The sequence below is a fragment of the Orussus abietinus genome, unplaced genomic scaffold, assembly GCF_000612105.2.
Source record: "Orussus abietinus isolate OABI.00-Male unplaced genomic scaffold, Oabi_2.0 scaffold47, whole genome shotgun sequence".
NCBI classification, from domain to species: Eukaryota; Metazoa; Arthropoda; class Insecta; order Hymenoptera; family Orussidae; genus Orussus; species Orussus abietinus.
The window spans coordinates 57,736-78,926 of NW_019396019.1; the positions used below are offsets into that span (position 1 = coordinate 57,736).

At 39.6% G+C, this 21,191-nt stretch overlaps 10 protein-coding genes across 12 annotated transcripts; 4 read left to right on the top strand and 6 right to left on the bottom strand.

The window, feature by feature from the left end:
* The first annotated feature begins 202 nt into the window (after window positions 1-202).
* LOC105695368 (cyclin-dependent kinase 10) lies at window positions 203-2,440 on the top strand. The gene is made up of 6 exons (XM_012416878.2): window positions 203-366; window positions 607-764; window positions 852-1,452; window positions 1,534-1,830; window positions 1,991-2,124; window positions 2,295-2,440. The coding sequence occupies exons 1-6, from the start codon at window positions 357-359 to the stop codon at window positions 2,328-2,330; spliced, it is 1,236 nt and encodes a 411-aa protein (XP_012272301.1). The 5' UTR covers window positions 203-356; the 3' UTR covers window positions 2,331-2,440.
* A 13-nt stretch (window positions 2,441-2,453) lies between these two features.
* On the bottom strand, window positions 2,454-4,684 carry LOC105695369 (ejaculatory bulb-specific protein 3). Its single transcript, XM_012416879.1, has 2 exons — window positions 4,371-4,684; window positions 2,454-3,367 (listed from the first exon to the last, which is right to left on the bottom strand). Exons 1-2 carry the CDS (start codon window positions 4,549-4,551, stop codon window positions 3,177-3,179), a joined length of 372 nt encoding a protein of 123 aa, XP_012272302.1. The 5' UTR covers window positions 4,552-4,684; the 3' UTR covers window positions 2,454-3,176.
* Window positions 4,685-5,284: 600 nt separating this feature from the next.
* Window positions 5,285-5,674, bottom strand: LOC105695194 (ejaculatory bulb-specific protein 3-like). The gene is made up of 2 exons (XM_012416547.1): window positions 5,512-5,674; window positions 5,285-5,439 (listed from the first exon to the last, which is right to left on the bottom strand). Exons 1-2 carry the CDS (start codon window positions 5,672-5,674, stop codon window positions 5,285-5,287), a joined length of 318 nt encoding a protein of 105 aa, XP_012271970.1.
* Window positions 5,675-5,905: 231 nt separating this feature from the next.
* LOC105695196 (ejaculatory bulb-specific protein 3-like) lies at window positions 5,906-6,295 on the top strand. The gene is made up of 2 exons (XM_012416548.1): window positions 5,906-6,068; window positions 6,141-6,295. Exons 1-2 carry the CDS (start codon window positions 5,906-5,908, stop codon window positions 6,293-6,295), a joined length of 318 nt encoding a protein of 105 aa, XP_012271971.1.
* A 1,838-nt stretch (window positions 6,296-8,133) lies between these two features.
* Window positions 8,134-8,626, bottom strand: LOC105695197 (ejaculatory bulb-specific protein 3-like). The gene is made up of 2 exons (XM_012416549.1): window positions 8,464-8,626; window positions 8,134-8,285 (listed from the first exon to the last, which is right to left on the bottom strand). The coding sequence occupies exons 1-2, from the start codon at window positions 8,624-8,626 to the stop codon at window positions 8,134-8,136; spliced, it is 315 nt and encodes a 104-aa protein (XP_012271972.1).
* Window positions 8,627-10,536: 1,910 nt separating this feature from the next.
* On the top strand, window positions 10,537-13,203 carry LOC105695381. Its single transcript, XM_012416896.1, has 3 exons — window positions 10,537-10,651; window positions 10,813-11,133; window positions 11,286-13,203. Exons 1-3 carry the CDS (start codon window positions 10,563-10,565, stop codon window positions 12,865-12,867), a joined length of 1,992 nt encoding a protein of 663 aa, XP_012272319.1. The 5' UTR covers window positions 10,537-10,562; the 3' UTR covers window positions 12,868-13,203.
* On the bottom strand, window positions 13,076-16,776 carry LOC105695380 (ribosome biogenesis protein BOP1 homolog). Its single transcript, XM_012416895.1, has 8 exons — window positions 16,578-16,776; window positions 15,596-16,495; window positions 14,692-15,370; window positions 14,387-14,596; window positions 14,029-14,306; window positions 13,850-13,949; window positions 13,593-13,788; window positions 13,076-13,457 (listed from the first exon to the last, which is right to left on the bottom strand). Exons 1-8 carry the CDS (start codon window positions 16,686-16,688, stop codon window positions 13,304-13,306), a joined length of 2,628 nt encoding a protein of 875 aa, XP_012272318.1. The 5' UTR covers window positions 16,689-16,776; the 3' UTR covers window positions 13,076-13,303.
* A 592-nt stretch (window positions 16,777-17,368) lies between these two features.
* On the top strand, window positions 17,369-18,929 carry LOC105695274 (flavin reductase (NADPH)). Of its 2 annotated transcripts, none has more exons than XM_012416703.2 (5): window positions 17,369-17,526; window positions 17,631-17,795; window positions 18,007-18,096; window positions 18,284-18,415; window positions 18,611-18,929. In XM_012416703.2, exons 1-5 carry the CDS (start codon window positions 17,454-17,456, stop codon window positions 18,757-18,759), a joined length of 609 nt encoding a protein of 202 aa, XP_012272126.1. In that variant the 5' UTR covers window positions 17,369-17,453; the 3' UTR covers window positions 18,760-18,929. The 2 variants fall into 2 exon arrangements, with proteins under 2 accessions (XP_012272126.1, XP_012272128.1); XM_012416705.2 differs by having other exon boundaries at window positions 17,376-17,526; window positions 17,679-17,795.
* Window positions 18,922-20,682, bottom strand: LOC105695276 (N-acetyltransferase 6). Of its 2 annotated transcripts, none has more exons than XM_012416707.2 (4): window positions 20,188-20,682; window positions 19,624-19,737; window positions 19,426-19,556; window positions 18,922-19,272 (listed from the first exon to the last, which is right to left on the bottom strand). In XM_012416707.2, exons 2-4 carry the CDS (start codon window positions 19,728-19,730, stop codon window positions 18,944-18,946), a joined length of 567 nt encoding a protein of 188 aa, XP_012272130.1. In that variant the 5' UTR covers window positions 19,731-19,737; window positions 20,188-20,682; the 3' UTR covers window positions 18,922-18,943. The 2 variants fall into 2 exon arrangements, with proteins under 2 accessions (XP_012272130.1, XP_012272129.1); XM_012416706.2 differs by lacking the exon at window positions 20,188-20,682 and adding an exon at window positions 19,869-20,178.
* Window positions 20,683-20,695: 13 nt separating this feature from the next.
* Window positions 20,696-21,186, bottom strand: LOC105695278 (ejaculatory bulb-specific protein 3-like). The gene is made up of 2 exons (XM_012416710.2): window positions 21,003-21,186; window positions 20,696-20,892 (listed from the first exon to the last, which is right to left on the bottom strand). The coding sequence occupies exons 1-2, from the start codon at window positions 21,184-21,186 to the stop codon at window positions 20,696-20,698; spliced, it is 381 nt and encodes a 126-aa protein (XP_012272133.1).
* Between the last annotated feature and the right edge of the window lie 5 nt (window positions 21,187-21,191).

Consider the following 21,191-nt stretch of genomic DNA (forward strand, 5'->3'; position numbering starts at 1 on the left):
TAGAAAGACGTAGAAAGACGTAGAAGTGGGTGCAAGCGGGTGCGAGCAGTCTGAACCTTTAACAGTAAATGTACATATGTACATGCATGAACTGATGTAGATGGCGCAAATAAATTTTTTATCGCAATATAATCCCTCAAGAGGGCAGTACAAACTTATTTACATTGTTAACGGACCAGTTAGCAGTCTTGTTTGATTTTATTTCATCACTGTTACTGGACGCCGGTCGGGGAATTTGTTTATTTTTCGGTGAATTTGTTCAAGTTGCGTACACGTAGTGATAGCAATCTACTAAAATTCGAAACAGCTTCGACCAAGAAATAGTAACGCCGGTTCTGAAAAGTATTGATGAAAAAATGACTAAAGGTAATGAAAATGACAATCGTTAGACGCATGTGGTACATTTTTGGCTTAATTTTATCGCAAAGTGCTTCCAGTATTTTAAAATGGATTTTGGTGTTTTTTATATCTCGATCACAATAAAGAAATCATTTAGGGAAGAAAATGTATTCACTTTTATTTATGGCATTTTATTTAAATTTTACTTCCTGCATTTGGGTAGTCGTTGGATGCTTTAAAATAACAAGATTCTATAATGTTTCTTAGAAGAGAATATGGGAAAGAAGTCGGTGGAGAACAGTAATGACACCGACAAAAAAACAGCATCCGAGGCTGGACCCGATCCATCGGCTCCAATAACTCGAAGAGGCATACTAACCTCTTTCCTGACTGGTAAAGCCATGGAAATACCCGAACCAGATATTGTAAATATAGATAATTCTTTATAGTTTCTGCTTCTAATATTTAGTTAATATTGCCTTGTATCTTACTTTTCATCCTTTTACTTGCAGTTGGGAAAGTGTAGATTTGTGTCAGAATTTGAAAAGTTAAATCGTATCGGAGAAGGTACTTATGGAATTGTATATCGTGCTCGTGACACAAAAACAGACAAGGTTGTAGCCTTGAAAAAGGTACGAATGGAACACGAGAAAGATGGCTTACCCGTCAGCGGGCTTCGAGAAATCAGTGTCCTTTTGTCATGCCGACATGAAAATATAGTACACTTGAAGGAAGTTGTTGTAGGCAGAAGTCTAGAGAGCATATTTTTAGCAATGGAATATTGCGAGCAAGATTTAGCCAGTTTACTCGATAACATGCAAGCACCCTTCTCTGAAAGTCAAGTGAAGTGCATTGTGTTGCAAGTACTGAAGGGCTTGCGGTATCTGCATCACAATTTTATTGTCCACAGAGATTTGAAGGTTTCAAATCTGCTTATGACAGATAAAGGATGTGTTAAAATTGCTGACTTTGGACTTGCCAGGTGGTTTGGATTACCTCTAAAGCCTATGACACCAAGAGTAGTGACTCTTTGGTACAGAGCACCAGAACTATTATTACAAGCCAAAACTCAAACAACTTCGGTCGATATGTGGGCAGCTGGTTGTATTTTAGGTAGTGCAAATTTCAATTCATTTCTTTTTCCTTTAAATGCATAGTGGTTTCGTTCGATCAAAATAGCACGATTACTTGCAGGTGAATTACTTGGTCACAGACCACTTTTGCCAGGGAGGACTGAGATCGCTCAGTTGGAATTAATCGTTGACTTGCTAGGAACTCCTAGCGAGGCTATTTGGCCTGAATTTAATTCTTTGCCAGCACTCCAGAATTTCACATTAAAGCAACAACCGTACAATAATTTAAAACAAAGATTTCCATGGCTGAGTCCTGCTGGTCTCAGATTGCTCAATTTCCTGTTCATGTATGATCCTAAGAAACGAGCCACTGCTGACGAGTGCCTGGAGAGTAGCTATTTCAAGGAAGCACCATTACGTTAGTATCACATCTTACTACCTATTGAATTTTGATCGCAGTTAATACATTGCACCGGTATTGGAGACGTCATTCCGTGCAGTAGGACTTTATATAGTGGTATCTTATTATAAACTTGTTCTCCCAGCTAATATATTGACGCGTCTTACTATATGTACAGCGTGTGACCCAAAGTTGATGCCCACATTTCCGCAACATAGGAATATAAAGAAAACGAATCAAACAAAGGAGACTCGCGAGCCTGAAACAACGGTGGCGGACCAAACCAGCAATCTGCCAGCAATATCAGACCTTGTATGATCATTCAAATTTAATATTCAATGTACAAATTGTTTTAAAAGTAATTTTACAAGAATATTTAATAGTTCCTCTTACAACTTGTGCGAGGGAATCTCTGAAGGAAAATATACATGATCTCGATTAGTGTAGCATTTGATGGTAATAACGTCTGCTTATGGTTTCAGCTTGGCTCTTTAGTTAAAAAAAGGCGCGTGGAGTGAACGGCACTTCTTTAAGCTGTGTAAGTAACTTTTTTACATAACCTTCTGTAACACGATAGATATACTGGATGGCGTGATGAATAAATGCAATCTATTGTCTGAAGAAAATACTCAGTGAACGCGTTTCATTGAAAAAGTCTCTTTATTTTCTATCCACTTGAGAACATTCCTTTCTTTCCTATTTCATTAACTTAATAAATGAAAGATTTGAATGCTAAATTCTCAGGCATCGAAGAAAGGCAGATGAACATATTTTTGAAAGGACAAATACAATTCGCCATAAATTTTAGCTGTTCCATCTTATAAACGTACAGTATAGTGCAAAAATGAATCCTTGATCGTAAATTGGTAATTTACCGGCTTCAATGTAACAGTTTCTGTAACACCCTCCGATTCTTTATTGTACTTTGATCCCATTTTGACAACTTTATATTTGTACCAATATTACATTACGTTTTTAAGATTACAATGGGAAAAGCTCTTTCAACTTTTGTTTGTGTAAAATTTCATCATTGGCTGCTCTGTTTCGCACAGGTGACTAGTTTTATCATTTATGTATATTCCTAGCAGGCAACCGAAATAATATAATATATCCTTTTCATTTGTTCTTGTGAGTTAAACAAGAACCAGGGTAAAAATTAACGTTTTAGAGTACACATTGAAATGATAGACCCGTGGACACGATGGATCCTTGCACTATAGCTTCTGTCCATATTTTTATTTTTTTCTTCTTTGTAATAAGTAGGATTTTCAAGGTTATATATTTAAAGTATGATCTTGTGTCAACGTGAGAGCCGATAGGTGGTAAGTATAGGAAGTAATTATAATTTCGTTTCGTTACAGTCTTTACGCTCTATTGCGGGGCTGTAACGTTTCGAAGCGTTTCTTGTATTGACCGTAAGGGTCGTATTTATTGACCAAACGTTCCCAGTCTCTTGGTCTTTTCGTACGCAGATGACGAATCACTTTCTCAGCGGTGGCCTTTTGATTTTCGGTGCACTTTTGGCACTCCGTTGCAAGAGCATCCGGCAGTATTTCTGGAAAGGAAAGCAGTACGGAATTTTATAATTCGAAAATATTTCAATTCTAATCTGCTTTGAATTTTGACACAGTGGGAAGTCTCATAATTATATTCCGCGCGAGAACTTGGAATCTCACGAGTATTCAAGCCATTTTTATCTATCCGATCCGTTCCGAAAATAATCATATCGATGTTAGTCAAAGTTAATAAGGTTTCTGGTTGTCCGTAACGTTTGAAGAAACGAAGGAGTAGGGTAGGAGAAGGGCTAAAGAAACGACGACACGTCGTGGCCGAATGCCCGTGACGTTATTGGGTCAAGTTGCGTCCTCGAGTTTACGGTGATTAGCATTCGTCCGTTGTGCATACCGAGCGAGGCACGAACCCCGTGACTGGATGTCGTTAGAATCGATATTCGTACTTTTATACCCTTTTTATTTCATCTCGTTTCATTTCTTTTGCGTACGCGCGTCTTCCAACTTACGTCGCTTCTTGCAACGCCAGACATCGGTAGATTAAAATAGCGCCTACACCTACTGTCCCTTTGTTGACTGGACCGAGAGCGCGAGATTTAGAAAAAAGGAATTAAATATTCCGTCTATGGTAAATTGACGGCGAATACTTATTCCATTCTCTTTTAATGAGAAATTCTCGTAACGATCGTATGTACGCGTTCGGATAATTGTCACGGTTCTCAAGGGAAGTTCGAATGACCCAATGGGTCGAAATCGTTTAGCCCAGCTATACTTGAATTTCAATTATTCGCGACGTCGCCGCCCAAGCTACGAGCTGCTTCGGCAAGGCTTTGCGTCTCCTTTGTGCGTTTCATCGACCAAGAAAGTAGACGTTTTCGTTTAAGAAATAAAATTGGAGAAAGAAACGTAGACGGCATACATCGAAGATGAGATGGGAAGAGGGACCTTAAAGGGAACCTAGGAGAACCCGAAAACGTCCCTCCACTTCGGTGAAGAAATTGTCTCCGAAATATAAAATACATAAAATGGATTGGCAGCTCGTCTTACTTTTAAGTTCACGTCCTTCCGCGGTACAGGATCCTTCGTCCATTATGCACCGAATATAATTGGAAAGCACTCGACCATTTGCCAAGATTCTGTCGACGTCCACGTTGTCGTACTTGCTGGAATACGTTTCCATCGCCACGGTCACCGTTACGAGGGTCAAGAAGATGAAGCACCCCTTCATCGTAGCACCCCTTTTTCGTTTTCTTAACACCGAGAAAGTCGGGAAATCGAACGCTCGGATGCTCGGAGATTCGGCCCGGCCGCGGACGGACTCGGCAGCGGGGACGATACGTGGAACGTGCGACGCGGCAGAAGTCGATGGCCCGAGTGGCCCGAGTAGGTGGTTGCCTTTATTATATAGGGGCGACGCACCATGCATCGCTAACTTTTCACCACGGCGTACAGCCCGCTACAAGAACGCGGCGATCCAAGCCGGGAAGAAATTTCAAATTCCTGACATTTACTTCCATGCATATATGCATATATTACGCATATATTACGCATATATTACGTACGGCCGATTGCGAACGGTTCTATATACAGAGAGGACGGAATATCTCATCTTGCCCTGATTCCGATCTGACGTACGATTTTGGTATGCATTCGAAGTAACGTAAATTAAAGGTAAACGAGAGTTAGCCTTGCTTTCCGTCGACCGTTAATGCGAGACGAATGTTAAGTAAAGGAGTCTTTTGAAATGCAACAAAGTGGTCGGCGATGATCCGATGACATTTATGCAACGGACATATGATCAAAGTTTCGCGGGACTCGTATAGAAGAAAAGAAAATTAGGCAGATGCTAGGAATAAGAAAAAAGAAACGGAGGCCAACGTTCGTGGAAAATAAATATTTGTTAATTTATTGAGGACAGGGGGTAGAAATTTGAACCGTATAAATTCCTAAGACGAGACATCTCAACCGCGGTAGTATCGGTTGCCGTAACGCTGAACGATGGCGCGCCACTCGTTGGGGTAGTTGGTCTGCATGAACTCCATCAGCCTTCGGGCGATCCTTGCCTCGGAGGGGGTACAACGGCGGCAGCCGTTGTTCAGGGCGTCCGGCAGGAGAGCTAAACACACCGCAGAAACGCGTTAAATGGAAAATGGCAATTCGCCGGGGAGAGATTTAAATGGAGCCTTACTTTTGATTCGTCTTCCGATAACGTCGCATCGTCCTCGTTCCAAGATGCAGTCGATCTGCCGTCGGACGTAATTCCGGTCCATCAGGAGGCCAGAGATGTCCTGCGCCTGGGCCAGGGCGAAGACTCCCACGACGACGAGGGCGACAACGAGTTGAATCTTCATGGCGAGGGCGGTGAAAATCGGTCTGATATCGTTCACCTTGTTTTCACCCCCTTTATATACCTGAGAGTCGTCAACCCCCGATCCCCACTTAATTTTCTCGACCAATCCCATTGAATTTTCCGACAGGTTGCCCGGAAAATGAAGTGGGGGTCGAGGGTAAATGACTCTCAGGTATATAACGGGGGTGGAAAACGGCGGAACGATATCAGACCGATTTTCGCCGCCCTCGCCATGAAGATTCAACTCGTTGTCGTCCTCGTCGTCGTGGGAGTCTTCGCCCTGGCCCAGGCGCAGGACATCTCTGGCCTTCTGATGGACCGGAATTACGTCCGACGGCAGATCGACTGCATCTTGGAACGAGGACGATGCGACGTTATCGGAAGACGAATCAAAAGTAAGGCTCCATTTAAATCTCTCCCCGGCGAATTGCCATTTTCCATTTAACGCGTTTCCGCGGTGTGTTTAGCTCTCCTGCCGGACGCCCTGAACAACGGCTGCCGCCGTTGTACCCCCTCCGAGGCAAGGATCGCCCGAAGGCTGATGGAGTTCATGCAGACCAACTACCCCAACGAGTGGCGCGCCATCGTTCGGCGTTACGGCAACCGATACTACCGCGGTTGAGATGCCTCGACTTAGGAATTTATACCCTCTGTTCGCAATAAATTAACATATTTATTTTCCACGAACGTTGGACTCCGTTCCTTTTTTTATTCCTCGTATATCTAACCTCTGTCCTATATATCTCGCATCAGGCGACGGCACAGAGAATGTAGCTGCGTTTTACTCAATTTGCTTCGGTTCAATAAAACGCGCCTAAAAGAAATTAGAAACGATATCTAGAATCCTGGAAAGTTGAGAGATAGACATTTATAGTAGACAAGTAAATAAATAATAGACGAGTATAGTACATATTTTCTTAAGTGCAATATTAACTCGATGTAACGTCGACCGAACATCGTCGACTGTTAGACATTTTTTTCTCGATATTATTTTCAATGGAATAATCGAATTAACCGTTGAGTTAACTTTTGAATACGTCGATGAAATAATGACAAAAGTATGCACATATTCGGATACGGAGAAAATGAAGCGATAAGTTTTCCCTGTAATTACCACGACAATGGTCGATAGTACCGAGTATGCAGCGTGCCGTTAAAAGGAAAAGGGAGTTCAATTTCCGTTACTCGGATTTTTGGGGAATTTTCCATGAGAAAACTCGGAAAACATTCCGACGTCTTTGGGCTATTCGAATATAACGACTTGCCGATTAGTACGTGGCAGATAAAAATGGACTAATTAATTATTGCTGTACTAATTATAATTATGTCTATAAAGCGCGAAAATAGTAAAATATGTTCTATGACAAAAAAAGCTGGAATAGGAACGTATGGGTTAGAATATATTCGATAAATAACACGGAATGTGTTGGGAAAGAGTACAAAGGGTCCCTGTTAAATTATGTTCTACCGATATACAATGAGTACGTTTGAGGTTGCATCGGAAAATATTTTTCGAATTCAAGATATAATTGAAATAATCGACCGTACACGAGTAAAGCCAACCCAACGAATTCATATATGAGCTATAATATAAATGTAAGGAAAATCTCGTACTTCCTTTTTTGTGCCAAAGTTTTTTAGAATTGAAAAATGTAATACACTTGCATTTCTTTTTCTTGTAAAACGCAAACGGGCGGTGACGGTAAACCCTGGCTAATTGGAACTCATATTTATCTTTTCTATAAATCGAAACGAAATAAAATAATATGACGAATAGCTGCAGCGACTTGTAAATAAGCTCCCTGAGTAGTTGGTATGGATTTGCATTTCGCTGATTCGGTAGTAAAAGAAAGACATTCGGCCCCGACTGTGACGAAATACGGATCTTTGTCCCCGTATCGTGCGATACAGGTAAAGTCGAGAACCCCATTATGGCCGTTGTCATAGACGTCCTACCGATTCCTTTGAAGACAGGTAACGGTAACCTGTATAGGTGTACTTTAAGGAAAGTCCTCCTTCCATCATCCAAGGATTATTTCCAAGGATTATTTCCCAAACCTAAATTTAGTTCCCAGTCTCTTCGGATTTATATTGCCTTGCAATACAAATCGGTATATACCCTCGGGATTTCCGTCAAAGTGGAGTCGAGCATTTCCCAGAAGTTCGTGGTGTACATACGTGCAAATCTCGGTCTAGTCCAAACTTGTCGATTCACCTGCCACGCCTTAAAAACTACAGGTTAATTTGGTTTTTCTATTATTTTTTGGTCGTTGCTATCGAGGAGCTTATTTAACTACGTATTCTGACATTCCTCATAATTCTTCCTCATAATCCAAGATGGTCTTTTTTTTCTTCTTAAGCAAGAAACATTAATAGGGGAAAATGTTAAGAACAATAAATACGATAATTTATTATAGACAGACATTTTAAGAGCACACTTAATGCTTAGGTAATAGATTTTCAAGCACGATATTTGTTAGCATAATAGTCGGCAATGGCGAGCCATTCGTTGGGATGGTTTCTCTTCATGAATTCCACGAGTTTTCGGGCATTCCTTGCTTGAGACGGGGTGCATCGACGGCAATTGTTGTTCAATGCTTCCGGCAACGCAACTGTATAACGAATAACACATGAATTTCTGAATCCTTTGGGATATCAAATTATATTAAACGTTCACGTAAGTGAGCTCGATCTGAACGTACGACGTATTTATGTACTTAATATACGTTTGCACACATATGACGTATTAACATACTCATTTTCAATGAAAAGTGTAAATACGATTTTTACCTTTGAGTTGTTGTCCAACGGAGTCGCACCGTCCTCGTTCCAAAACGCAGTCAATCTGCCTTAGAACATAATTTTTGTCCATCAGCAATGCAGATATATCTTGCGCTTGAGCCATGGCAAAGACTCCTGCGATGACAAGAACGATCACAAGTTGAAATTTCATGATTACAGCGAATGGAAACTTCCCAAGTTGGAAGACGTGCCAAACGGAGGAAATCTTATAAAAGATGTGAAGCTTTACGCGAGTAATTGTCACTCCAAGGCTGATACCACCGGGATGATTTGCATACCTTTTATACTCATTTGCCGGGTACCTCCTACCCCACTTGAGTCTCTATTCGATTAGGGAAAGTTTTGGAAATGAAAGGTAACCATTGTCCATCGGTAATCTGTCGATCAGCAGATAGCACGCCAATTGTCTCGCTTCCTTTTTCATACAATATGAAATATCCAATGAGTACCGAAAAGAATAAACTCGGTGTTATGAATAACGAATAATTTCTATGGCAAGTGTATATTTCTCCATAATATTCAATGCACTTTTGCAACCTTTTACAGATTGGCGCGTCTATTTTTATCATGTATACTATATCAAAAATATTTCTTGCAAATATTACACGGGTGGTTTGATCGGTGCTTCTGTATGTACAGATATTATTGATATAATCGATTTAACTTGAGAATATTAAGGCAATTAACAAAAGAGGAAACGGAATGAGTAATGTGAAAGGAGTCCCTTGCAAATCTATGACAATCTGCTCTATCTTTTTGCCCCTGCAACAAAGGTTATATCTCCAAGGCATTATTGCTGAAAAGTAATTATTTTCGGTTAAAGGGAAGATTGCCGTGGCTGTCGTCACGTAGGCACGCCGTGTTTCCAGAAATTGTACGGTATTTGGTGATTTGGAGAGTCCTTTTCCTGCATTTCCTTCATAAAGCGTTACCGTTAATACCTCCTTAATGGGTATTTCAGGGGTTAATCCGCTCGGTCTCCACATTTTCCAGGTAGAAAAGTCGAAACCCGAAGCGGGCCGCAGACAACGCCATTTTAATTAGCCTAGAAGTTCAATACAAAGTTCAGTTAATCCCTACCGCTTACTATTGTTTTACCGCGAGCCGGAATATTTCAGGACAAATGTTTTGCAGTAAAGTTACTAATGTACGGGACAAATACTTGAACCAGAGATTTCTAACTTCCCAGCTCATTCTCAAAATGATGATTATAATTAAAATTTTTTCAATGAATGAGACAACGGTAACAACATGGGTAACAAAATAATAATAATAATAGTAACGATAAGAAAGATCGATATCATTGTCTTACGGTACGTTTTTAATTATTTTCACATTAATTATTAAAATCACCTTATGGACGGTGAAACAAATAATGAAAAGCTGAACCCATAATCAAAAATTACATATCTACAATGTATTTTGTGCGATTGCTATGAACTGTAAAACGTGAGAAAAAAAAATTGATGTAAAAAACCGTACCCACCCTTCCTTCAGAATTTGAACTTGCGACACGTACGTTACACCTGACGTCAAGCTATGTTGTTGGGTATCTCCTTCCATGTAGATTTTATGTGTTCCCTAGGAAACATTCATTATTTTTTTATTAATTTCCATAGCTTATAAAAATTGTATATAAAGTATAACTCAACTCTCGAGCACCCACGTTGCAGTTTTGCCTGTATCATTTGTGGATAAAATAAATAAGGTAAGTAATGGATAAAGTCAAATAGGGCGTCGCGAGTGTTCTTCCCTTACCATCAAAAGGGAGCAGTGTCGGTAAGTGTAGGTAAGCCATCAACTGCCGCATGGTATTACCATTACGAGTACGTAAGCCGCCAACGGCGACTGGTAGATGGTACCGCCATCGCGAGTGCGCGAGCCCCTATCAGAAATTCGTTGCGCCGCCCTTGGGGGCAAAAAACGGTGAAAGCTAACGTACGAAACCAGAGGGCAGCACAGGATGGCACGATCCTGCCCGTGAGCAATCTCCCAACTCATCTCATCGTGTACTACTCTGATGATAAATTAGGGCTGTCAACCCTGTCGGAAACACCTGTCAGCACCTGTCAGTAAGCCGCGGCAACATGGACATGAGCTGTCAAAATACCGAGTTGGATCCAAAATATTTACTTGAGCAATTGAAAACAGCCAGGAAAGAGATTAATAATTTGAGGTAATTCTCTTTCTTTCTGTACGTACACGTGGTATAATGACAGACTTTAAGTGCTATGATAGTTCATTCCAATCTATGGGTTTACTATAAAAATCAGTTATATCGACCCCACACGCGAGAAAAAACTAAGTTTATTTAATCCAACGTGTGAAATGTTTCAGACAACAGATAAAGAGTCTCCGATATATCCACGAGAAAGATGTGGACAATATAAAACGTCTTTTGGGATTATGTGCTGACGGTGTATCCGTTTCGGCAAATGTATCTGCAAGTGCGGTACAACCTAGTACAAGTAGCGATACAAACGATATCTTGAAATTGAAACCAATTGGTTTGATATCAACATGGTTTCCTAGTAAACGAGGAACTCCTCGACAACCAACGATTTGCTATAAAACACCTGGAAAATTGACACTTTTCAATTCCATACTTACAAATCCTGAACACGCTTTAGAAGGATTACAAGATTTTTCGCATATATGGTAAGTATCGAAGAAATTTTTTTTATCCCATTATCGTATCAATTTGACTTTATCGTATTTATCGTAGATTTCAGTTTAGCATAAGTTAAAATAGGGTGAATCGGTGTTTACTATGAGTGAGAACTCTAATTCATCCTTTGACACGTTTCCAGGATACTTTTTCATTTTCATAGAAACGATTCCAATCGTGTCTGTGCAAAGGTTACTCCACCCAGATTAAACGGCGTAAGAACTGGGGTATTTTCAACTAGATCTCCGCACCGGCCGTGCCCGATTGGTTTAAGTCTCGTAAAAATAATAAAAATCGAAAACTACACGATCCATTTCGAAGGAGTGGACATGGTAGATCAAACACCCGTTCTGGACATTAAACCGTACATACCGCAGTACGATAACCCTGCAGGAATCGAGGAATTCAATAACAGACTGCCGAAGTTTGAATTAAAAAATGGTGATATCTCCGAAGCCATTGGTCAGAGGTTAGGAGAAGGAGCTGAATTAGGCTTAAATACAAATCGAAGAGTGAATTCATGCGATGGCCCTTATGACAATGTCGAACAACCCAGGGATCCGCTCGAAGTGACAATTTATGCAAATGGATCCAACGAAGCTTCGCAAACAACAGATATTTCCAGGGACGAGGAGATCGCGTTACGGTTGCAAACGGAGGAGTTCGAGGGCAGTCCCACGTTCGATACTTACGACGGTTCAAGGAATTATTATCATACATCCGAATTGACTTATGATAACGGTGCTATTTTTGATGACGACGGCGAAATGCGATCCACGCGCAGGAGCTCGGAATCATACGAAAGATCCAATATCCCAAACATGAATTTCGGTGCTCCAAACAGACGGAACATCTTAACTTCCGATAACGTCATAGAAAATCTCAGACAGGATCCGCAATTATTGGTCACCGACTCCAGAAACGTGATGCGCAACAACAGAAATTCGGATCCTCAAGTCGACCGTGTCAGAGGCATGGGCAACTCGCTTCAGGCGCTCAATTTAGGGTCTCGAGAGAACAACGAGTCGTCTCGCATCGTAGATGCGGATGTTCAACACGCGGAAGACGGGACATCCCGCAATTCCAGACTTCTTGACGGAGCCGACGGGCCGAATACGGTTTGCGGAACGGACTTGGATTTAATTCAGAGGCGAGTTCTGAGCTCCCGACTCGACAATTCTCCGGTCAGGATGGGCATCCGCGAGGCACCGGATGGCGAAGAGGGTCTTGCCTCGCAGACTCTGACTCCTTCTCAAACCGTACCAAATATTCGAAGCATGGCCACGACGTTGGATGGCAACTCGTCGGGCAGTCCAACCGCGGACATAAACGTTGGCTCCGAGCTGAGGAGCTCTCAGAACCCAAGAGACTTTGGTTCGTTCGACGTAAGAGTTCCAGATTGGATATCGAGGCCTCAAGTGGCCACTTTGTCCGTCATATTTAACGACAGGGCGTTGCTTCAATTGAACGAAATTCTAGACGACAAAGCGGACGAACAAAAGCGGGCCATTGAAAACGTTCTGCGCGAGGACCCAAGATCGGTGTACTTAAGGCAAAGGTGGGGTAATCAATTTTACACGTTTTTAATTCACGACCTACATATCAGCTGTAGGTTCGACGATAACAGAGGGATAGTCACGGTATTTCAGATTCGACACGCTGGACGTACCTGTGAATGCGGCGAGCCGGAATGGCAGTGTCTTGGACACTCTCCATTGTCGTAATTCATTTTCTAGTCTAATTTAACACCCACTTTACCTTGATCTACCTACCGTCAATGTAACGGCGATGCGACGAACGGCGCCTCCAGTAATTTTTCATTACATTATGTACATTGATTGCACACGTTAGTTGATGCGTATTAAGCATTCTTATACTTACGTACTCTTATGTACAAACTTAATTCTTCGTAAGAACAAACTCAAACTCGAATTTAGCGCAACGTAGAAGTTCCTATGTATTAAGATGGCATCATCGTAGTAAGCGACGTAAAACGATTACATTATATTCGTATACATATGTCTCTACGATGAATAGCAATAAACTATAATTTAAACATGCATTGCCCAATGGCTTGAATCACTTTCAAATTACTCGAAAATCTCCCTCAATTTTATTCGGGTCATCACGTTTAACTGTATTTTGAAAGATCTGTCAAACTTAGGAATACATCCGTATCGTTGAATCTGCTCCAGCGGAGAACACCCAGGGTTGAACAGGATGAAATGCGACATCCAAAATTCCAAAGTCGTTGAATAACTCGTGATCGCATAATCTCTTTAGTGGCACGATCAGGGGATTTTGCATAAGGTCGCTGAAACATTAAAATGACGTTAGCGCCTTAGTTTTTTTTCCCCCCCCCCATCGGAGAGAAAAAAAGGACTCGTGAACAAAGACAATTCCAACGGAACTTTCCACTGGACTAACTTTCTGTAATAATAGTACTTACTTATAAACCATCCCATGTGATACGATGAGCCCTCGATCGTCGGCGCCAGAAGCAAAGAGAGGATAACGTTTGTGGAATGCGACTCCGCGTACTCCAGTTCCGTGTAATCGTAAAGTTTGATATGGCTTTGTGCTCAAATCCAAATCAAACCAGAGCATTTTACGATCATAAGTGGACACCAGTAAATTATCTCCTCCTGTCAATTATTATGAATATGATATAGTTGATTTTTATGAATATAAATTTAAACGCTGTACCTGGATGTATGGCCATATTTGAAATCCACTGAGAGTTGGAAAGTAATTTTTTAACCATTTCTTGCTTCATCAAGTCGTATATTCTCACGTTCCGTTGTGTCTGCAATAGGAAGGAAGATGAAAAAAGTGTTATAACCACGATAGGTGGTAAGTATAGGATGCATTTGGCGATATCTCACCGCCACAAATAAGAAGGGTCGTATAGGGTGGAACAGTACGCATTGAACCAATCCTTTGGCTTTGCTGAAAGGTACTTGAGACCTTCTTTTCGATAACTGGTTGATCAAGACCGATCTATTTTGCCCATCGGGCATGACCGTAGCAAAGTAGTCCCCTTTGGCGTGCCATGTGACCTGTTGTATAGTCTTGAAGTGGTTCAAAATTATTCTAATACCATTCTGCCGGCTCTCACCTTCTGCTTGTTCCCACTGTACTGCGGTCTTGACTCGTTCGCTCACTAAAAAAATGTTCGACTGTTTATACCTGCACCATACTCGGTATGTTTATTATTTATTCACGAAGCATTAAAAAACATACCTATAGCATCACTTTGAGGAATTATCTCAAGAAGCTGGTCAGTTTTACCAGTAATCAAACGATCTCCAACTCCAGGATTAATCAGCAGCACTTTTCGATCCGCTGCCACGGCGATTAAGGATATCGCTTGATTGGGACACCATGCCACACTTCTAACTACTCCGCCACATGGCACTGTCTTTATACATCTACCCGTGGCTACCTCCCACACTGAAATGTATCGTCATTTTACATCGCAGGAAGAATTGAGTTATTTTAGTATAATACCTTGTAATTTTTAATACAGTGCATGTAAATATAATTACCCTTTAACGTCATGTCATCGCTGCCAGAAGCAATATATTGACCCTTAGCTTCAGCCGATATACTTCTAACCATATCGGCATGACCTTTAAATACCATGCACATCGTAGTTGGGAATGGTTGCAGATCTTTTGGATTGGGTAATTGTGGCACCAAATCTTCTGGATTGATCGCCAATCGCATTTTAATAGCTCTGGGACATAAGTAAAGATCCATACACCTTTGGAATCTTTCTTTGACATACTTAGGATAGGCAGGAACTTCCCTCAAAGAGTTATATTTAAGAGGTATAAAATGTAATTTCCTTTTCCAAGGTGTTGCCTTCAGTTTATTCCATTCCTTAAGTTCCCTTTTGTCAAACAAGTATTCCGGGGGTGGATTGTAACTCTCAGCATTGCCCGGCAGATGCCTTTTCGGTGCTGGAATATGTTTATGAATTCTTCGCATCTCTTCTTCTTGGTCATCCGTTTCCCAAAGCATATAAAAGTTGTGTTCTCCTTTCTTCTGTTCCCGTTCTTTTTGCATTTCTGCGGTAGATTTTATCCATCCCATTTTTAGAGCATGAACCAACTTTGATACTTTTTTAGCTTCTGGCTTTGAAGGCACGAACGATCGTTTATGTTCAGGAAATTTCCGAAGAGGCATTTTCATCACTTCTGATGTAAACCATTCCACCCAAGGCTGTAATAATACAAAAATCTTTGCAACAATGTCATTTTACTTAGAAATCTTAGTACTAACTTATCTTAAATAAATGATTGAAATAATTTCTCCACACATACGTAGATCACTAAACTAAGAAAGCTTTATATCTTAGTACAAAAATGTTGTATTCCAATGGTTATCATAACTTGTGAATAATAGACATGCTAAGGAATAAAAACCTCCATATGGAAGCATACTCACAGCATACTCATCAAATTGAACATCAGGAATTTTCTGCTTTTGAATTCTTGTTATCAACTCTATATCAGCTTCACTGAGAATCACATCTTGACCAGTCTGAGGATCTTTTATGGTTCGCCAAAAATCAGGATTCTCCATTCTTTTTAAAAAGTTGTCCAACTGATCCCCCTTTTCAGGTTTCATGATTCTTTTGCCTTCCCAATCATATCCAATATGAGGATAATCTTCGTACCACTTCATTGGTATGTTACCAACGGTGTTGCGGATGTCCTCTTCGTCGGAACTATCATACTCGTATTCATTATGCCGGCTACTATTTATCCAATCGGACATTATTTTATCCTCCTGTACGTTACCAATGTTTTTGCTATTGGGTTCCTTAATGGTCACTTTGTTGATTTTAACATTACCTACTTTACTAGCGTTACTTTTGTTACTACTTTGTTTACTTTCCACTGTACTGTTTCGAGTTTGGGATATATCCTTTTTATTATCTTTGTTATCCTTCTTTGAAACAATATTGCTCATTGTTTTAGCATTACCGTTAAAAGATTTTATCAATGATTTTTTTACAGTTTTATCATCAGATTTACTATCGTTACCATAAGAATTTTCTATGGAATCATCAACATTTGAATCACTTTCATCTTCGTATTCTCCAGAATCGATACTTCCATCTGAATTGGTGTCTTTTTCGGACTCTGAAGCATCTTTAGATTCATTACCTTCCTCAGAATCCGTTAAAAATTCTAATTCTTCACTTTCATCATCGGATCCAAAAAGAACCTCTTCTCTTTCAGTATCCGAAGGTTGGTCCTCGTTCAATTCACCTTCTCCATCCGTGCTATCTTGATCATTGTTTTTGAAGTCTAATGCCAGCAGATCTTCGAGTCCCGAATCCTGAATAAGAGTTATATAATTATAAAAATCGCAAAAGTGAAATTAACTGAAACAAAACCAAGACTATGTACAAAAAACTTACCGGCTCGTCATCGGATTCCCTTTCATTAGCTTGTGGTACTTCTTCAATCTCGGCAATTTTAGAATCTACTAGGTTTTGTTTTCTTTTCAAATTACGCGTCGGTTTACCCATTGTAGGTTTAAACCTAAATTAGTAATAATTAAATGGACTCGAGGTTAGGTTATAAACCTCCTTGTAGTACGAGCACGTGGCGTAAATGTTGCCGCGCTGTGATGGCTTTGAATGATCTCGTCAGAAATGTGAATGTACATACATATACTGACGGTCATGAATGCCTTCCTCGTGTATATGGCGCCACCAGGTGATGAGGTCGGGTACCACTTACTGCGAGAGCGGCAAGTTTAAATGCACGAGAAGGCTGTAGTGAATGTTTATAAGAAATCGGAAGTTTGTACTAAAATTAATTATTTATTATATATTAGGAAACGTAATAAAAGTCCATTCTGCAGCGGATTTGATACATTTTTTCCTATAATCACCAACCGGAACGTAAAAATTATACTCTGAAGTACAAACTGACAGAAGTTTATCGACTTATTAGTGAATCAGCTGGAAGACCCTCTGTATTAGTGTTTAAACAGTTTCTACCCGCTTGTACCCGCTCGGGATTTATCAGGTTTAAACGCAGTAAATCCGAATTTAAGTGTTGATCGAGACGCTCAGAATCGAATCTGCGTATTTATTAATCCGATGGACATGCGATTTACTGGATCCGGACCCGATAAATCCCAGATTTAGATATACGATGAAAACGTGATTAAGAATGCGGCTTTAATCAGCCGGTAATTGAAATGACTTGCAATGATTTACCTTAAACGGCTGATGGTCGAACGTTGTGGGAGGATTAAGTTACGCACTGTACATTTCTGAGTAATCATGAAGAAAATTGTAATTTTTGGAGCTACTGGTAACACAGGTTTATGTGCCTTATATTATGCTGTGAAAAAAGGTAATTTATTTACTGCTTGCATATTTTAGACGTAAACCGAGATTATGTGTATTCAGAATTACAAGCACTAATTTTTTATTAGGTTAAGTTACTATTATTTTTAGGCTTGCATGTCAGAGCCTTTGTAAGGGATGAATCTAAAATTCCTGAAGGTCTTAGAAATGAAGTGGAAGCAGTGGTTGGCGATGTCGTTAATGCAGAACAAGTTTCCAAAGCTGTATCCGATAGAGAAGGAGTTGTGGTTGTATTGGGAACAAGGAACGACCTTAGTAAGATATTGGATTTAGTTCCTAATACCAAATAATGAAAATGTCGATTTTTAGCAGTAGTATTATCATTAAATATTAAAATGAATACCTGTTACCTTTCAGTTGAAAGTGACATTATTGCATGCACAATTTAATAATATTCATTATCATTTATATGATATAAGCTACAGTATAATAACTTAAAGAGTAATACAGTTATTACACTTTATAGGTCCAACAACTGTGTTGTCAGAAGGATTAAAAAACATAGTCGAAGCAATGAAGAGACATAAAGTTGAGAAAGTATCTTTGTGCCTATCAGGTATTCTTCAGATTTGGAAATCATATATTTTAAAAATCATTAAAATAAATAAGGACACCCTCATGAATCTCATTTATATCTTATTGGGTGAACATCTTTGGGCACCCTGCATAAATAAGAATAATATACCGGTCTATCGTGAAAAGAACACAGTGGCCAATATCATTTTAATGAATACTGTTTCCAGCATTCCTTTTTTATGAGCCTAACGCCGTTCCAGTGATATTTAAGGATTTAAATGCAGATCATCGACGTATGCTAGATATAATAAAAAACAGTGAGCTCAAGTGGATTGCAGTATTACCACCACATATAGCAGGCATGTTCAACTTACATTATAGTAATCATAAAATAAAAGTATCTTTCCTTAAAGAATATTTTCCTTTTTTATACACAAAAGTGTTTTTTAATATATGAGAACACCACAATCATGTCTTTATCGTATTACTGTGTTATCGTTTCTAAGGATTAATCTTAACTTTATTGCTGTAATTGTTTATTTTATACATTGCAGATTCTCCCCAGACTCAATATATCGTAAAGTACGACGAGTCGCCTGGCCGAGTGGTATCTAAGCATGACTTAGGTGCATTTCTTGTTGACAGTCTTGTACAACCTGAACACTATGGGAAAGTGTGTGGAATTACATCGCACACTCAGTAGTTTCATAATAGTAGGTATTAAATTTTCAAGTTTCTAAGCACTATATGTGTACCTACGTATATCGGACAATAATGTGTATATATATATATATAAAGACATTGATGCATAAAAAAAAAGTTGAAATATGCATTGGTGATAATGAACATAAATATACAAGGATGTTAAGAAAATTGTGTTATTGTTTCTACAATGCTTTTAGCATGTAGGTTTTTGAAGATATAATGGGCAAACCAGTATTCCGTATTTGATTAGGCATTGGTGGAGGTGGTGGTCCCAAATATTCCTTTTTTCCATTTTCAGTATTTGTGATATTGGAAACAGGAGATAGAAACGTGGGACTTCCATATATGTTGACTGGTTCAATAATTTTGTATCCATTTTTCAAATAAAACCCCTCTTGTCCTTGAGTCATTAAATAGACTTTTTTTATCCCTTTGACTTTAACATACTTTTCGGTGCCTTGCATTAACATGGATCCTAATCCCTGAGTCCTGCACTTATTATCTATCACAACTGAAAACCATATTTGACAATTATTTTCTTTGTGACCGTTCGGTCGTTTTAAGTCTAAACTCTGCTGTAGCAAACATTCAGTTTTGGGTAAAACACAGTATTTGAAATAATCATATCCATTCTTGTATTTTTATCTTGAATGTGAATACATACCAGATTGAACAAAACAACTGTTTTCTAAACTGGGTATTAATGAAATTTTACAATGACCTATAACGTCTTTTTCTTTGAGAAGTATAAGACATGTTGGAAACTCTTCGCATGATGCATTTAATGTTCTTAATCTGTGAAAAAAAATGTGTTATATAATAGGTTTCGCTTTTACTAAAAGACAATTAAATATTTAAGTACCGTGCCGTTTCACTTCGAGGCCATTCCGAATTGATTAACGCACAACAGTCTTTGGCTAATTCGGGTCGTGCATGTAGCGGAACTATACTGTAGAGCGAGTCTTTCATGACTATTCTGTAAATGACAAATAGAAACATTGAATTATTATAATTTCTATAATAATATAATTTTATATTAATAATTGTACTAGACGTTTTGATATCGGTAATGGTCCGGGTAGTAGGAATAAATTTTACGGTACGAACGACATTATAATTTTGACACGATCGATGTCTTATGTGTCTCTTTGGTTCGTTGATAACAATAATACGATAAAAATGATGGTATATGAAGTATTTGTTAGGAGAATGACGCTTTCACGGTATCCATTATTACACAGCTGATACATCTTCAAGATCTTGCAGCAGCTATTTTTAGAAACATGACTAAAAATGCACCGCTGAAAAGGTTTCAGTTCCCGTGTTCGCACAGGAATGTATGGTAAACTTTCTGCTCCGTTTGCGATATCATTCACATGAAAGCCTTATAATTCCGATTTAGACACGGATAAGGACGAATACCTACTTGACATCTCACAGCCGAGGTACGTCACCTCACGCCGATCATGGGTTATTGAGGTAACTACTTAAAGAAAAAAAAGCAAACAAGAATAACATAGCGACGAGAGAATCACTTGCAATTGCAAAATTATAAAGACTCTATATAACACCAGCAATATATTGCTTAACTCGTTCCAACCATTTTTATTGTATTTACATTGCTTAGGAATAAATCTAACATACACATTTTTTTCTCCCGTTTCTACAGAAATCAATAGAGAGGCTACTCACGGAGCAATTCATATAATACCTGACTTGTGCTGGACCCAACGGAGAAAAGGAAAAACATACTTTACGAAGCCATCTGGCATAGTTGCAGTGAACTAAACGGCATACCGTGTTTCGTCCATTTACTCTCTTACGTCACGGTAAAGAAGATTAGGAAGAACCTTTTGCTACAATCCGCCACATTCTAGTACTAGAGAAATATATAATTTGGATTATTTATACGCGGAAAATTCTTGGGAGCGAATTTAATCCGTTGACTCCGTTTTTGATTTATTGGCCAAGTACTGGATTCTGTAAATCCCACTTGGATCGTACACTTCTTCAAGGCGTTTCCATTGTTCCGGTTTAGCGTCGATCAGATGTTGAGAGATTTTGTTCGCTGCGTTCTTCTGCGCTTCGCTACAAGCCGTGCAGTCCGTGGCCAATGCATCGGGGAGATTTTCTGGGAAGGATCGACGGTGGAAAATAACAAGGCAGCGAAATCTTGAAGGCACATGTGGAATACTTAACATGTACGTATGTACGTGTACGTACACAGCCAACGGAACTTACTTCTGAGTTCTGCCGCATCCGGCGTGCACGGTCCCTCTTTCAATAAACACTTAACGTAGCCGTTCAAAAGTCGGTCACTATTAATTACCGAATCCACGTCGACGTCGTCATATTTGGTCGTGTACTTCCTTTCTTCGGCTAAAAGGACGCCGCAAAGGCTCGCGAAAATGAGAACGACTCTCATCGTCC